General features: G+C 31.0%; 2 protein-coding genes across 7 annotated transcripts in view; one reads left to right on the top strand and one right to left on the bottom strand.

Annotated features, from left to right (window-relative positions):
* LOC134716174 (RING finger protein 145-like) overlaps positions 1–18,591 on the top strand; it is a 64,285-nt gene that overhangs the window by 14,057 nt on the left and 31,637 nt on the right. The window lies entirely within an intron of this gene.
* The window catches only part of LOC134716173 (uncharacterized), a 29,837-nt gene that overhangs the window by 8,394 nt on the left and 2,852 nt on the right, over positions 1–18,591 (bottom strand). The window contains exons 1-6 of one of the 6 annotated variants that reach the window (XM_063578977.1): positions 18,170–18,191; positions 12,257–12,414; positions 11,677–11,765; positions 5,909–6,049; positions 3,146–3,338; positions 1,627–1,641 (exon numbers count right to left, since the gene is read on the bottom strand). In XM_063578977.1, coding sequence (XP_063435047.1) covers positions 1,627–1,641; positions 3,146–3,338; positions 5,909–6,049; positions 11,677–11,765; positions 12,257–12,397 — 579 coding nt within the window. In that variant the 5' untranslated portion in view covers positions 12,398–12,414; positions 18,170–18,191. The other 5 variants (XM_063578978.1, XM_063578975.1, XM_063578979.1 and 2 more) reach the window with 5 other exon arrangements.

Here is an 18,591-nt window from a genome sequence, read left to right as displayed (position 1 = left end):
ATGACCTCTAACAGATATCTGACTGACCAACAGGTCAAAAACATTTTACTCTTAAGTGACTTCATTGCAAAGGGTATAAGGGGGAAGAAAAGTATTTTTCCTTGATATTAAGGGTGATTTTATACAAAATCAAACTCAATGTAGGGAATAACTAAAAGTGTTTTTTTAATTGCTGTTCTAATCTGTTCTTGTCATGGTTGGATCCTTCACAAAGTAGTTTAAGAAAGCCTATGGTTAGCTGTTATAGACTATTATCCAGGCAATCTTAACTTATTTTCAAAGTTTTTAAAGAGGATAAACCAAAATATTTCCCATTTTCTAGTCAGAAGGCATTAAGACATTTCCTTTTGAGTCTAAACAAAATTATTCAAAAACTTACTAGTCCCGGGTGAAATTTTACTTTGTCTGGGGCATCAGACTAGTGGTTAATACTGCAGGCTATCCAGGCTGATATGATGATGATAAAAAACTTACATTGTGCTTCATCTTATTCATAGCATTGGAAATTATGGATGACATTTTCTTTAGACATTTATATGACATACATTTTGTTAGAAAAATATACAAATGAACATGTAAGCAGTTAATACCATGCTGTGTCAGTTACTGAACCAGCCAAAATAATTCTATAATTTTTTTTTTACTACTGTTGAAACTTCAATGACACCAAGTTTGGAAAACAAGAAAAACCTTCATGCAAAAGCTGCAGTATAGTTATCAACATGACCTCAATGTAGATTCATAATTTGGGTAGTGAGAATATATTAGTAGAAAGTATATTGAGACCAATGATACAATGTGATAAAATTAGATATTATCTTTTTTCAGTTTTTACCTTGTGTAGACATTCCTGTACATAAAATGTTATTGAGATGAGTATACATAAAAGACTTCAGTAAAGGCTTATAATTTTGCTCTGTCAGGCCAAAGAAGAATTGACTGATATAATTATTAGACCCCTGTACTCATGCTGTAATGTTCTTGGTTCAGACATTTAGGTTGGAAGTTTAGCGACATAGAAATATATTTAGCACTCCTTGTATAACAAAATATTTTCTTATTACGAGTTTTGTCTTTTCTTTAGAGAGAAATTAAAAGTGTTATCTGCTCTTTGGTCAGTTGTTGTCTCTTTGACATATTCCCAATTTCCATTCTCAATTTTACAATTTCCATTTACAAATGCATTATCGTATGTTTAAGGCATGTGGTGACTCTGGTACTTATATAATTACCACATGCCTTATATAGTTAGGTTCCTTGCCTTGACACCCTCTCTAACCCTTACACTTAACCTTTCTAAGTTATCAATTAATGATGTTCAATTATTAACATTTGAAAAAGAATTATCCAATCAAATAGAAGCAACCATGATTAACTGTATTTCTATGTCTAAAACAGAACTTTCCAACTTATCTGAAGTTTTAGCAATCGTTCCCCTACTTTGTTAAGAGTTAATATACTACTGATCTAGTCATGACAAACTCTGAACAGGATTTTATTATGATCAATGAGATGCAATCAAGGCATGCAAAACATAATTTGTTTGGAAACATGGAAAATAAACAATTTTTCCAAAGAATTCATTCAGGTATAAAATGTGACCTAGTTGTCAAGGCGATAACTTACCTGTACTCGACGGCCCTAAAAATTAGCATGGGCAAATCAAATAATGGAAACGGACAAATCAAACAAGGGCAATTCAAACCAAACAATTCAGTTGAACTAATCAGAAAGAAAAAAATACAGGCAAATTAAAAATAACTGGTACCAAAAAAAAAAGTATTCAAGCACTTTTACCGTTTTGCGACCAGGCTGAAAGATGTTGATAAAAGACAATACTAAAAACATATTATTTAAAAAAATCTTTTCTGTTTCTTCACTGAAAAACAAATTGTTTAGAAGCACAAGAACAAGAGTAATGGTCTTACTCAAAACCAGTATATTTTTGGGTGTTTCAAGTATTTAAAATGTGTGGTGGCAAAAATCATAAATATGGATTCATCTTGATCCTCATTTGTCTTATTTATGAAAATCCTCTATTCAAGTTACCCCTCTGTCTGTTATTTCAAAGTCTTTTCTTTTCACATAAAAGTTTTTCCTTTTTTGTAAGCCTTATAGAATTATTTAAATTTGTATTTTTGTCCTAATAACCAAAACGACCTCTTAAAAACAACCATTACATTCTAGTAATTTTAGTTACAGCCCTGAAACACCTTGATTATTTAAATTCTATAACTTGCATCATTTATTATACAGGCTTGAAACTGACATTCATCTTGAATAACTGCCCAACACAATTTAGTTTGTAAAGTGCTTTTATCAGACATTTCAGAGAGATAACTACTGGGTGATAATAATTTTTTATCCACTATGAATAAAAAAACTTACAAATGAGCACTTAAAGAACACTTTAAAAGATAATTATCAAATTAAAAAATTCTTATTACGCCCTGTTCCCTTTGATATAAAATTTAATGTTCTCAAAGTATCATAATACAACCTGTATTTCAGGCAAATAATGATCTAACAAAAAAGAAGCCATACCTATAATCTACATAATAATAATAAGCTGTGCTATATGTGTGTGATGGTAGTGTATTGACACTGTGTGGTGTTCCAAGTAATGGAGCTTTTTGAAAATAATTATTTTATCAATAAGAGATTGTATTTCTTAAAGGTTGCTTATAGATTTTAATTACATAAAGATTTAAAAATCATAATTTTTTTTGTAGATGTGCGTTTGTGTCCGTCAGGTATATGGTGTTCTGCCTTTAGCAGTGCAAATTAATGTGAACCCATCTGTATGATGGCTTTGTTTGTAGGGATTTTGAGTGAAAAATAACAAAATAAAAATTACCAAACTGTAAATTTGCTAGAGAAAATACATTGTGCAGATATTACAAAAAAAAATCTTGATAGAATTTACATAGGTTTTACATGAATTATCTCCCTTACCCCTTTGGCATTTCTATTTCTGTTACAAAAATAGGAGTTTTTTTCCCGTCAAATTAGATATTTGTATATACAGTTTAACAATGATGATGTTTAATATCTTTGGTAAATTATTCTTAAGCAATGCTGGCAAACAAATAAAACAATGAAAATGATTTTCTAGCTTTGACAAAAAATCTCAACAAATACAAACCAAATTTTCTGGGTTATTTTTCTCAGAAATGAGATATCTGGTAGCCCAGTGAGAGTCAACCAGGTACCAATTGTCATCAATGTAGACTGCATTCCAGCTGTGATTGTACTCGCTTCCCTTGAAATTATCTCCTGGGCGATAGTCAAGACCTTTAGCAAAACCTGTCAGGACAGCACAGTATACACCAGAATATCTATAAATATACAATAAATCAATCCGTATATTTCAATATACAAGTAAGCAAAATGCTTTTTAAGATTTAAAAATATATTATTGTTTTGATACTTGTTACAGCTTTACAGCCCAATACAGTAAATGTATACACGGTTTTTCCTATCTAATATGAAGCAATCCTTGTACTTTTAAAAAAAAATAACCAATTATTTTTCATCATATAAATTTTGGTGGATAATTTGTCTCATTAGCAATCAAACCACACCTCCTTGTTTTCATATTTCACTCTTTTTCCATATCTAAGTAAGATGAATATTGTGTGAACATTTAAACAATCCTATTTTTTAAGTGTATATGCATGCCCCCTTGGGCCCAAATTTAGAATATAAATTTCTTTAATCTTGTAGTCTGATTTTTAAAATATTAAGTTCTGCTTTCCTTAGCTATATCTTCAATTTGTACTTTACTACAACAGTGCATTACTTCAATAAATTAAAGTCATTCATATGACTTGAAGGGGAAATTTTACTAATGAGCTTAAAATAAATATTTTAGTGTTAAAGTATTGTCAGTTAAAGGTGTATGTATTCCCTTGAGCCTGTTTATGATCAACATCTCCCGTTAATTAACCAGTGAGAAGAAATAACTGAGGCAGTTAACAGGTACAGTGTTATTGCTTATTGAATTGTAGGTTTGATGGACAGATAAATAAATAAATTGGTAGATCTAATTTGATAATCTAATATCAGATAGCATCAGCTAATGTTCAGTCAGAAACTAAACTACAAGCAAGCATACTTATATGGATAGTTTCTCAATGGAATGTCACCTCAATCATCCTTGGGTATAAGGCAAAGAGTAATTATACTGCACGATCATATTGAATCAATATTGTAACCTTAAACAAATGGATATCTGTTCATATCAGGGTGAAATACTACATTTATCTCCGATATCAAATCACTATCTCTGGTTTTATGATCAAACATTTTTGTTGATATTTCTTTAAATGGCTTTCTCAAGGTTTGTTTAGTCAAAGTAATTAATTAGGCCAAAAACTGAAACATTAATTTGTAAAATTTATAAAATAAAGTACAGATAATTAAAATTCCAATTTAAAATTCCCTGTTCAGGAAACAAAAGTAATAACTATAAAGCAACTACTTTACAAAAATAGACCAAGGATTATTGAGAGGGGTTTCCAAGGAGACAGTACAGATAAATCCTTTTTTATGGTGTATACATTACACTTCCGTAAGGTAACTAGCATCAAATCAATAAATGCATCTTTTAAGATAATCAGTGGCATTCCTTAATCTTGTTTTTCCAGCCCTTTACAATAATCAGGGAAAAGCTATACAGTTAAAAAGAAAGGCTTATATATGTTAGATGAAGGAATAGATTTTCTTCAAATTTTTGTGGAGCTATTTTTTGTTCCTTCTATTGCACACATTAAGGGTCTAAAATAAAAACAATTACATTTAGTTGTGTATAAGAGGACTACAAAAAATGATAAAAAAGCAAGTATTGGTAGGAAACTGTAAGCCCTTTTTCCTCATTTGTCATGTTTCATGTATCATTTGATGTTCCATAATATTGGTTTATCCTAAATAACAACAAAATGCTTGAGAATCTTTGTCCTACTCTATTAAGTAATGTTAAGCATATAAAGTTCATTCTGAGTTTACAATCATAGAAATTTTTAATCTAATCTGTGATCTACTTGTATTATACACTGTATAAACTTATCATGATAATGATTGACAAGCTAGACCTATTTTTCTTTTACACCTACACTTTCAATGATATGCAACAACTGAAATATTTCCAATGTCAAACATATCAAAATTGTAAAAAATATTGAAGCAAATTGATTGTAACTCCACATGGGAAATCAATATCAATGAGAAAGCAACCTAACAACAAAAGAAAAGAAAGATATATAGAGGTCAATGAACAGTTTTCAAGTTCAACAATAATATGCATGATATGTGTCAATCTAAAAATAGTGATTCCACTTTTTCAAATTCTAAAATAAAATTTGACTACTTTAACAGTGACTACAAATAAAGATCTGCCATTATCACCAGGTTATGTTTGCCATGCACTACAAATTGTAAATTATGGATAAAGTTAGATAGAAAATCCATACTATTGACTGTAATGTAAATGTCCTAATGGTAAATTACCCAACCCAAAGATACATGTATTTTACCTATACAACTTTACACAGACCACAAAATAATTCATATGTTAAAATGTGTAAAATATGACAGGAAAATATTACAATTGTACAACTAGTGAGGACATTACCATGTATTATAACACACATCCTGTTAAAGCTATACTACAAGTTTGACTGTACTTGTATCTTTGATGCACACACCCTTTCAAGGACATATATAAACATTAAATTTTGTTTGTGATTTTAAAAGACTTATGCACTTGTTTGAATGGGTTTTGTTTAAGATTATTTTATAGAAATAGCTTATAATGGTCATATTCTTCCAAAACAGCATTTTATCCATAAATGCCAAAATCAGTCACTAAATAATTTGTTTCACTGAACACTATCAGTATAACATTTACCCGCAGAATGTTTCAAAGATTCTTGCATATGTGCCCTTCTTGTTTTTAAACGAAACCAACACCTCTTCAGGAGAACCTTTTTGGACATCCTGGAAACTGATTGTGTACATATTACGTGATGTCATCCATCTGAAGATTGCTCTGAAACAGAATAAATAATCAAATTAAAATTAGATCATAAAAGGAATTTAAATGATAATAGGGCATAAATATGGTTTACTATGTAGGTTATCTGCTATGGCATTTAGCTGAAAAATAATGATTATTTAAATAACTTTATATAAAAGTGAAGCTAATTTATTTTTTAACGTTTGACACACTGGTGGACAAAATGATCTTTTCTATACAACTGAACATATTTTCCAATTTAGTAAAACAAACATTTATAAATCTACTCAATCTATGTAAACAAGAAATTACTTTGTGCATGTCCAGGCCTTTCATGGGATTGCAAAAGTAAATTATTATTTAAAACTGGCTTTATTAAAATAGTATGTTCAACGTTTTATTGTGAAAATAGGAAATATAGGTTATGAAACCTTCTTTTGACAGAGAACTGTTAAACTACTGTACATTTTGCAGAAAGTTTGCATCATGTTCTAAATTCATTTACATGTAACTATAAACGGCATTGACCTTGTTTATTTCAAACATAAATGTTTATTGATGCAATTTGATAGTCACAAGATATGTCAAAGTTTGGCTTAGAAATAAATGCCATTATCACTTTTAAAACCTGAATTCTAAACTAAGTTAGTGCAAACTTAATTGATATTTGAGAAATTGGGCATCCACTTAACCAAAGTTAATGCACTGCAAAATACAAATGAGCTTGATCTGAATTCTTGAGATAATTTTCTCATCAAAAGTTTCACAGTTACTGGTTATATACTGTATCAAAATACTGTACTGCATGTATACTAAAACTTGACTCAAAATTAAGGAATTCTACAGTTCAGAATGGCTATATCTAGTTATATAGACTCTTCTATGTATTAGCATAGCTTAAAGTGACATGACTGCATATCAAACAGTGTCTTTGTTACTTCTCATGTATTGGTTGGTTGCTGTCAAATTATACTTATTGTGAAAATTTTATGCATTAACAAAACAGTTGAGCTACATTTGAGCTCAGCTTTCTGCAATAATCTATATACAGTGAAAATCAACCATGACCTTGAACAATTTAATAACTGCTGTACAGTAATCAATTTCACAATAGGGGATTACTTGATGTGTAACAGCAGTATCTATTTTATTGTTGTACAATGGAGGAGAACTAATCCCATCAAAGTTTATAACATATACACCTGTATAAAAACTGCAAAAGGTACTGCATACAGGAACAAAACTATAGTATGTGCATAAATATGTCACTAAGTATCCCAAATCATAATTGAACAATATATTATAGAAATATTCATTCATAAACTTTTTACTTAACCGATTTATGCAACACATAAAAATTGTGGTAAAAAGTTTTCTAGCATAATTTAAGTGATCCTTTATATACCTTATTTGTAGTCATAGGGACATTTTTAAATGAAGTTAACGTACATAACATGTACATGATATATGGGTTTTTAAAATATATAAAGACCTAAGGACAAGCTGAGCTTTCAGATCAAATTTCACCCTAGACCTGAACTTTAAAATTCTACAGTTAATCAAAAATTGACTTGTATTTCACTAACAATGACTTGCTTTCTAATAAATAAATGAATGATTGAAAAGATGTCACTAAGAATGCCTTACTATGGATGCAACATATTGCATTCAGAAAATAAACATTTACATGAACGATAATGCTTTGAATAGCAATGTTATAGAGTCTGTAATTATGGTTGTTGTATGTTGATGTGTTACATACCAGTATTTAATTTTCCTTTTTTTTTGTATATAAATTAGGCCGTTAGTTTTCTTGTTTGAGTTGTTTTACATTTGTTATTTCTAGGCCTTTAAAAGCTGACTATGCACAATGGTCTTTGCTTATGGCTGATGGTGTGCAATGACCTTTGGTTGTTATTTTCTGTGTCATTTGGAATCTTGTGGAAAGTTGTCTCATTGGCAATCATACAACATCTTCCTTTTTTTTATATTTAATAACATAGCCATTGGCTACCATTACAACATGCAAAATATTCTGTTATCTTCAAATCTGATAATTACATGTTAAGATATGTAAGACTAATACTGCTTAACACCTACACCTTGGTATATATGTTAGTCAGACAGATAATTTGTGAGAAATGTACAAGAACTGAATTTAATTACATTTCAAGAATTTTTTGACACATCCCTGTAAAAAAAGAAAGAAGTAATTCTTTAAGTAGAGAAACAAATTTCTATCATATCTTGTGTTGGGTTCAATCCAATTTTCTATTTCTGTCAATCTGAGAGCCCCTTCAGCACTGTAGAAATGCAGACAGCTAATTATAAATTTCTTATAATGCAAAAATAATGTACCCTTCCACTTAATACAATAGAAATGCAATTAAATAATACAAGACTTAAATTGTATAGTGTGAATCTGCGTCTATCATAAAGCAGGCTAAGCTAAATAGAGGAGATTTATTTATGATGTTCAAATGATATACAATATTACTGGAATTAAATTTTCAAACATTTCTTACACAAATGTATATGCAAAGGACTTGTTGAAACCAATCTAATTTCCAAAACTACATGTATAATTCCACTGCATTTGATAGCAAAATCAACAGTTGATTGGTTGAAACTATCCCACACGACGTCCAACAAAACTTCATATTCCCCTCTGAACATTGGAATTGACTTGTGCTACATTACATGCGGTTAATGTTTAAATAAAACATTTTGATAGGGTTTGTTTTACAAAAGATTTGCCCCCCAAAAAAGATAATGCCCATATGAGAGGGTCATAAAACATGGTTTAGATAAATACATTTACTATTTTATAAAGCAGTATATATTTACAGCAAAGAAAGAGTTCAGACCAAAATCCTTCTTTGACCTTATAAATCACTGATATAGTAATGGACATAATGAAAAAATTCCTGTAAACTAATTCAATAGGTACATGTAAACATAGAATGATGTATGATAATTGGATCATAGATCAAAATAAGTCAGAACCTAAGCAGTCACTGACCTATACACAAGTGATTCACACTATCACAGAACACTGTAATACATGTACATTGATGAATATACTATGTCTAATTAACTGGAAATCTTGTTTTTGAACTCTCTTTTCTGTCTTAGATATATATAAAGTACAAATCTATTGCCAAAAAATGCAGGAATTTAACAGTGTCTGAAATTTTTACTGAAATTTGTGCAGCACTTGTTACATGTTATTTCAGCTTGTAATTAATGATACAGTGTAAATGTTAAAACTGTTATAATAAAATTACTGAAAATGGGTAATTTTTAAATATTATAAGTACTAGGAGTTTTTCTCAAACATAGACTAAAGCTGTATCACATCAAAAAGTCAAGTTCAACATGAGGGGTGTGTTCAGGCTACTCCCATGAAAAATTAATAGGGGAATGTGCCAATGGGACACAGATGATGCTCCTTACTTGTGTATCATATAAAGGTATAAAGGGGCATAACTGAATGGTAAAAAAGTGAAGTTACCCAAATTTGTACTTGATAACTCTAGAACAGTAAAAGTGACACCACCACAATTCAAAGTTAATCTGTTTTTTGTGGTTATAAGCATTGTGAATCAATTTCATAACATTAAGTTTAAGCAAACTAAAGTAAGAGAATTGAAACCAACTTTGGGATGCACAGACGTTCAGACAGACAAGGGTAAAATATAATGTCCCCCTTTCACCACAGAAGGGGCATAAAACACTAAGAAAGACTATTGGAGATAAGATTGAAGTATGACTATCAAAGAGAGCACTATGACCCCAAATAACCCCCCTCCGAGACATCCTGGCTACAGACCTGTGTATCATGCTACTGACTAGGATATATATCTTGTAATTGTTGTCAAACTGTGCAGTACTATACATGTTCTGATAAGGTATCTTGAGAGAAAATAATAAAAACTGGGAAGGAAAAGTAACTGATACACAACAAGTCTGTTACTTATTGTTTTGTTTATTTTCTTCAATCATATATTGATATAATAAAATTGAGAATGGAAATGGGAAATGTGTCAAAGAGACAACAACCCAACCAAATAAAAAAACAACAGCAGAAAGTCACCAACAGGTCTTCAATGTAGCGAGAAATTCTCGCACACAGAGGCGTCCTTCAGCTGGCCCCTAAAGTAGTAAACAAATATATACTAGTTCAGTGATAATGAACGCCATACTAATTTCCAAATTGTACACAAGAAACTAAAATTAAAATAATACAAGACTAACAGAGGCCAGAGGCTCCTGACTTGGGACAGGCACAAAAATGCGGCGGGGTTAAACATGTTTGTGAGATCTCAACCTAAACCTAGATGATAAAACAGTTTTATAAAGCGATAAAAGTGGTGAGGGACCTGAAAGTACATCTCTCTTGTGTGCAGACAGCAACCAAGGTTCAAGCTTCTTCAATTTTTCATTACCAGAAGAACTATAGTGAAAGTTTCTAAGTGACTTTTATTTTAAACTGATGACCAAAGGTCCATAGACAGTTCCTAATACAAAAGCCTTTTTATGACTCTGTTGTAGCAGTGAAGGAATCAGACAACTAGAATAGGCTAACATTGTACTGTGTAATATAACTGAACTAATTGTAAGATGAACCAGATATACCTTTAAGGGTGTGTTACATGTCGCATGATGGTGAAATCTATTATACACCATGATATTATCATAAATCCAAAATGACAGATTCCAATAATTCATAAGGGAGTCAAATCATCCCACAAAAGGGGTGCCCGGGCCCCCTGAAAAACCCTCTAAATCTGCCTCTGGGAGTCTTTCTGAGAGATGACCTTTTTGGGATAACTCAAAGTATGATAAAGGCAGGAAATCTAGTTCTCTCTAAAACTAATACATGTACTTGTAATTATATGCTAATCAAATAATAAAGCTGAATCCGAACACTGACAGAATATTCTGGTAAAGGTTACCTCACAGACTGAACAACATTTCACTCAAAATACATCAACATTAAATAAGATCAATCGAATTCCTACCAATTATGTTTATATCCTCATTACTGATCAATAAGACTTATAAATCAAGTTCGTCAGCTAACATCAAAATTCTATCAGAACTTATATTTTTGATCTACATTGTGTATACAATTTACGTACAACAGAACTAAGCCTCAACTAGGTTCAAGGGGAAAACAGAAGTTACTGAATACATTCCAAAATCTATTAATTGTTTAAACATTGTTTGAAATTTGAGAGCCTTACGACCTCAGGTACATATTAGTACTGCAGTGATTGTGTAGAAAGAATTTTCTGATAAATCAACTATAAATTGAGAAAGTTTCTATCATGTTATCAGATAAAAAGATGCTGATCATAAAAATTTGGATCTGATTCTACTGATGAGGCCATAGAAATATGTATCTTTGTTTTCTGATTAATTTTACCTATTTTGCAGAATAAAAAACAAGGTTTAATTCAAAATTTGTCACCCTTTGCAGATTAGAATGTCTTTTATATTGCACTAAAGTCTCACTTCTGTATTTTTCTTAGACATAACATCCATTCCCGACTGTAAATATCAGATTATACTGCAAAGTACACCAAGATTTGGGTTGGAGTTGTGAAACAATGTATTAAACTATACATTTAAATTACATTTTATAATGGTCCTACCTTGCTTTTTCTAAGTCTGACTGGAATCTTTGACTGTGTATTAAGTGCCAAATAAGATCTCGGAATGTTTTGTGTTCTGTCTGGGCTACCTGTCAACAAAATAAATAATTGTACCAATTGAAAATAAAAGGTTTCTTTAATTTTGCATGGAGAAGCTTGCTAATTTCCCAGATTTATGGTCAATTGGAAAATGTTAAACTGAATTAAAACAATCAATGTAATCTTTAACAGTTTGAGGTTAAAAGATGAGTTGAAGATTTTTTTAAGGGTGAATGTAAATTGTCTGTACTAGCATGATGTGTGCCAAATGAGAAGCAGGATCCGCTTACATTATCGGAGCACCTGAGATTACCCCAGTTTCTTGGTGGGCTTTTGTTGTTCAATCTTTAGTTTCTATGTCATGTTTTGTGTATTGTTAGTTTTCTTCTTTTTTAGCCTTTGCATTGTTACTTTATTTTCGACTTGAATGTCCCTTTGGTATCTTTTGCCTCTCTTTTATCCTTCCTGATCTTTGCAATTATACCCATGAGGTTTGCTTCAAATTTCTGAATAAAAATCTTTTCAGATCAAATATTTATACCTGAACTGCATGTTCATCAATTAAACGAAACTGGTTAACATCTCTGTAGATATCAAACTTTCTGTATCTGGACCGTATCGGTGGTGGGAGTTGTTTCCCTTGTAAGATGTTGACAGGATTGAAATCTCTAGGGGCTGCCATCTTTATAACTCAGATTACTGAAAAACAAAAATAATCCCAAATAAATATTACATGTAATACATTATATATACCCTGTGGTGAATGATTTGAGAGAGTTGAATTACTAATGGGTAAATATTACAATTAGGAAAAACACATGTATGAATATAAACCCTTCTTGGAAACAACCTGAAATGCTGGGTTAACCATGGTCATGATGGATATATAATGAAACATTTTGCAGGGTCCAAGAATCCAACAAGGCTATTGAATTTAAGGGCTCGTTGCAAATGTACAGAAAAAAGTCATCACCTGAAACTTGCAGTGAAGAAGCAAATGAATTGTTTCATCTGCATGATCTGGTTTATTCAAAAGTAAGAAATATTACCATATTTTCAACATGCTTACACCATCCAATTTAATGTGCATTGCATTTCAAATTATGTTGTAAATACAGTAAACTAATAAAACAAGGTAATGCAGAGTAAACATGGTAAAGGTTATAAAGGATCGGGAACCTGGCTCTGAATCTACTCATTAGCTAATACAATCCTTGTACAGAAACTTTCAATTTTGCTTGCAAGCAAATTCATTGTTATTGTGCAAAATTCAGTGCAAAAATACTGATAGAATATGCAGATGAGATATGACTGTTAATTCGAATTCCAACTACTGCCTACAAAAAGACAAGAAAATGAAGGTCTACATGACTCAAAGTACTGTGTCAATGTGCTAAGGCAAATAAGCTATGAATGGGACAAAAAAATATGAGTTTGTTGTACATTGTACAACAACACTGTACAACAGACTTGATAAAAACTTTCTACATTATTTTTTCAAATTAGAAAACATGGTTAGTTTTGATTCAGTGGATGTGTACTATTATAAAGTACTTGATAAGTTTAAAAATCACTTCCTTTTCATGTAAAAGTTCATTATAAATGCTAATGTAAACACTGACATGGTCGACTGCTATACAAACTTGCATAATTCAATCAGTAAATATTTAATAAATGAAAGTATGAAATGCAGCATTGAACAGTTTTTAGCCCAAAGTAATAACAAATATTATTATTACATGAAAATTTACAAACTGAATTTGTCATATTGAAGGCATAAAAATTGTGTCACATTTTTCTGGTGGTGTCCGTTGTGATGGGGGTTGTCTGAAATAAAATCTTATACTGGTACATTATTAGCATATCATTTCATGCATTCAGTCGCTAGGGATTCCTATATATTTCCGCTTACTATTAATTATTGTTGTTTAGTGGTGGATCTAAAATATTTCAATAGTGGCAAAGGGCCCACCAAATCATTTGACTAAAAGGAGGAGCAGTTTAGTAAAAATCAGAAAAATGTACTTAAACAAATACAAGCCAACTTGCCCCCTGGGTCAGCCCTTGATCTCTACAATGCACTTTCAATCCCACTATAAAAATCAGTTCACTAAGTTATATTCTTCATGTTTCTATATTTTTCAGGTCCTATTTTCTCTGCACTAAACTTTTGTTCTCCATAAGGAATGAAAATGAGGAGGAGAGGAGGCATCCATTCCCTAAAAACTTAATCAGCAATGTCACATCAAGGAATAAGACTTGTTTCATTTGATCTATCTGACAAATGTCCCCTGTTTGCTTTAAAAATTTGATAAAGATGTTTGGATGATAAAAGAAAATTTCAATTTATAAAACCAGCAGAGAAAGCAGAAATATTATTCTTTTTTTTATGTACATGTACATGAGTACAATATATATCTTGCTACTGCAAAAATGTACATTGTTTTTTGCTTGGCCTAACTTACTAACACATAAACAAAAGTGAAATCCATCAAACCATGTAAATTTCTTAGCCATTTGAGTAGCATTGGAAATACTCAGAAGTGTCTAACAATAGCCAATCTCATTACAGACAGTGAAATTACAAGCTAGTTTTTCATAACATTCTTAAGTATGTAGTAATGATTGATTTACCATCCTATCATGTGGAAGTATAACCTTGATACAGACTATCTCTCTGATGTAGTATTGAACATGTTTAGGATAGAACAGTGTAGAGAAAGGTCACTTAAGACAGTGGCTTATCCAAAAACACAGGGTGTGTTAAAAGATAAGGTTTTGATCTTTATAATTAAACAAATGCAATAGTCCTTATCAAACAAAAAATCTTATTAAGCCAGTAAAAAGAATTCAAACAAAATTTATCCATCACAGAAATAATGTGTAAAGATGGTTTTAATAAGGCCTTAACAATCCCACATAATTTGAATGGCCAATATCGCAAATGACTACCTTCAATCTCAACCGGACTCTCAATCTTATGTTTTGTTATGAGATATTTTCAGTTCTAAAATTATGACCTCCAATTCAAGGTTTTTAATGGTTTTATATTTATGTTTTCAAAAATTTTGGTCTGGGGTATACCTGAAAAAGGTTATTCCAGAAATAAGGGGACCAGGAGAGCACTGAGGACAGTGGAGGATCCATAACTTTTCATAAGGGGGGGGGGGGGGGGGGGGGGGGGGCACTGACTAGTCTTAGAGTGGACCTGCACCAGTCATGCTTCAGTGATTCCCTATATAATCAACCAAATTTTTCCCACAAAAGAGGGGGTACAGGCCCCATGGGCCCCTGGATCCGCCCATGGAAGTCAAGTATCATTTGATTTTAATAGGAATGCAAAGATTGGTAAGATATTAGGTCTTTTTGTTACTTTCATCTTGACAGTCAATAGAAAATGATAGTGGTCATCTGAACAATGATATTAAAGTACTTGTATAATCAGTTTGATGCAGATGGACCAATATGCTGGCTGTTTTTTTTCTGAACAAGATTTTGACCTGGACCCTTGAATTGGACCCCATTTCTTCTGATCTATAAAATTGATAAAGGATCTTCAAGGTCAGGGGGATATTGTACATGTGCAAATAACGTACCAATACCAAGTTTGATGAGTTTTGTCTCTATGATATTATTTATTGGCACAAACACTTGACTTAGCTTGGTCTTTCAACTTGGACTTTAAAACATAATCCTCTTTTCATGATACTGTAAACCAACTTATTTTCGCGGACACTTTATTTCGCGTTTTACTTATTCTTGTTTCCTTTGCGGCTATTTAATTTCGCGATATTCTTATTTTTTAGTGTAGTTTAATAAGATTAGATCCAAATTTTAAATATTCGCGACGATTTACATTCGCGTTATTTTTCTACTCTCGAAATTCGTGAAAATAAATCGCTTGGGAAAATAAGTTGGTTTACAGTAATTATGATAATCAAATAAAAACAATATCATTTCTTTATCCCCAATCTCCCTTAATGTATATTTTTGGAACACTGCTAATTACTTAGTATGACATTTGAGTTCTTTATTCTATACTTTTATACCAGTATAGAATAAAAAACTCAAATGTAGTTTTTATCTCCATCTACAACATAGACATCGACTATTTTTACTACACAGCTAGACTTGCCATAAAATTCTTTATTTGCAGAAGAATTATGAATAATCAATTTTCTATATCAGAATCAGTATTTATAAAGTGATAAGAGGTGTGGGCAGCTAAAAACATTCCTTTTAAACCCATAAATCTTAAATCTGGAGGTGGATCTCATACATTAAAAATATTAAACCTTATACAAAAATGTATAATCTGTTATTCGAGTTTACATAGCAGGGGAAAAGACAAGATGTATTGCTTAAGATGAACAAATTAATATATAGGGTGCACATATGTGACTTGCATATTTTTACATAATTTTAAAATGTATAACATTGTACAAGGTGAAAAATCAAGGATTAAAATAATAAATGTCCATAATTATTTTTAGGAATTTTGAAGCACATCCCAATGTATAACGATACTAGATGAGAGTAAAATAGCAACTTTTAGTTTTGCTGATACAAGAACATTATCATAAACTAATTCTGCCTCCACTTACAATGTATTTTACAAGGAATAACATTACTGATGAATACATGTACATACTTTATCCCGTAAAACACAGTTAACAACTTAAATTTGTTGCCAGGGGATAAAAATATAACCTCAAATTCTACTACAATCTGAAATGCACTAGTTAAAATTTGCAATGATGCACAACATATGGATTTATAATCAATAAGAATGCTGACAGCCAGAAAATCAACAGCTGTTCTAAAAATAAATTCAGATGCAGCTATAATTTTCAAAGTACATGCAAGCATATATATATAAATATAATATTATTTATATATACATTTCATCTGGTTTTCTTGGCGTATGTACACCTATTATGTCATAATGATGTATGCAATTTCAATTAAAACCGCTGGTTAACAGATCCATATAAAGATGCTTCTGGTATAGATCTATATACAATGAAAATGTACAGATTGAAAAGAAAAGGGGTGATTTCTTAAGTCCCCCAATCCATTCTATTTCTATTCCACACAAGTTCTGTCTTTGAATTCAGACCTTTTACCTTTTGATGAATGGATTATGTTGTAGCCTGCCAAACTTTAATATAATTAGCTGTGATGGTCAGACCATTGAGGGATTAATATTAGTGTCAGATAAATATTACAGAAGTAATCAATAACACCCAGACTTATTACATAACATCTGCATCACTCTTACTAATGGAAAATGATAATGATCAGAAAGTATCTGCTTGTCCTCATATACATGTAGTCCCACAAAATCAGCAAATCTGCATACATATCCCAGAACATGAAACAAAATATGATAAGAAGTAGTATTAAATAGACAATACAAATAACTTTGAGGGGAAAATAACCAAGTAGTTTCAGTTAAAGCAGGGTACCCATTGCATTGGGAATATACATGCAGATTCAGATGTTTTCCAACTAAGGTTGGATACATTCTTTCTTTCAATTTTTATTTTAATCAAATTTGCCCTAATAATAATGTAGATGATACCCATTGAAGATATTCTCATTCCCATCCAACAAATTTCTAAATTTACACCTGTTTTAATATTTGGTCAAATCATTTTCTTGCCATAGGGTAAGGAAGGAGGGTGTTAACCCTGATAATGATGAATCCTGCAACAGACTTCAAAATCTAATGCAGGGTTCTATATAATAGATGAGTTGAATAAGTACTTATTCTTGGAATTTGCCTTGAGGATTATGTACAAAAGTTACATATCATAAATTAATTTGTACATTCAATTCTGTTTTGAGAATTTATTTCAAATCCATCATTGTGGCACTGTACAGCGAACATTTTCAAATTAAACGATTGTAATCAAATATTGAATTCAAATGTAAGTGTGGATGATATAAAACTAATGTTTTAAAAGGAATGTGAAATAAAAGTTTTTAAGCCTCCATTTACAGTTTCTTTTCTTATTTTAATGTAAAATCAATGTTGTAAGAATCTTGTAACACCCCCACATAAATCTTATTCCAAACAGGTTATCATATTATAATCTTACACACATAAAAAACTTCAAAGTTGAAAATTCAAGTTGAAGGTCAAAAGGAATAAATTGAAGGGTGGAGATTTTTACTTCATCAGCACTTTCCACCAAGTACAAATTTCCTTTAAATTAAAATGTACTACTGAAAACGTTTACAACAATCAAGAATCAAAGTAAGATTATAAATATAAAAAGTATGACTCACCTTTTAAATGTTAAATGATCTGATAAAATCCTTTATCAAAATAAAAAAAACCTTAGAAATGCATGGTTAAACGACACTTGTTTTCACGATGTTTACACTGACACAGTATGCCACAATTTATTTGAAAAAACAAGGACAGAATTTTCTACACAATTTTCACCTATGTTATCTGAATTCCAGACTGCCTACTTGCTATTTACAATATTATTCATCATGTCAGAGGAAGCCTCTCAACCACAAAGTTGATTTGAGGTTAGCAGGAGGTGTTTACTTGTACATGAAGGTTGGGTACAAGGAAAACAATGTACAGTATTATTGTGTTGTCTGCATTTTTACCTATTGTTGATTTTGTTTTCTATATCGTCAATTACATTTTGACACACCTTCAAAAGAATCTTGGTGTAATGTTTATCATAATATGTCACCTGATTACAAAACATGTACTATAGCATTCTTGTAACACCTTTTTAATATATAGGTCTCTTTTACAAGACTTTGTTCAAAAGCTCATCAACAAAAAAATCTATATATATAATCGATTTTACATATTAAAATATTTCTAGACTATTACATTTCTGGTAA

The sequence above is a fragment of the Mytilus trossulus genome, chromosome 4, assembly GCF_036588685.1.
Source record: "Mytilus trossulus isolate FHL-02 chromosome 4, PNRI_Mtr1.1.1.hap1, whole genome shotgun sequence".
In the NCBI taxonomy this organism is placed as follows: domain Eukaryota; kingdom Metazoa; phylum Mollusca; class Bivalvia; order Mytilida; family Mytilidae; genus Mytilus; species Mytilus trossulus.
This window is presented reverse-complemented; position numbering and strand designations above follow the sequence as displayed.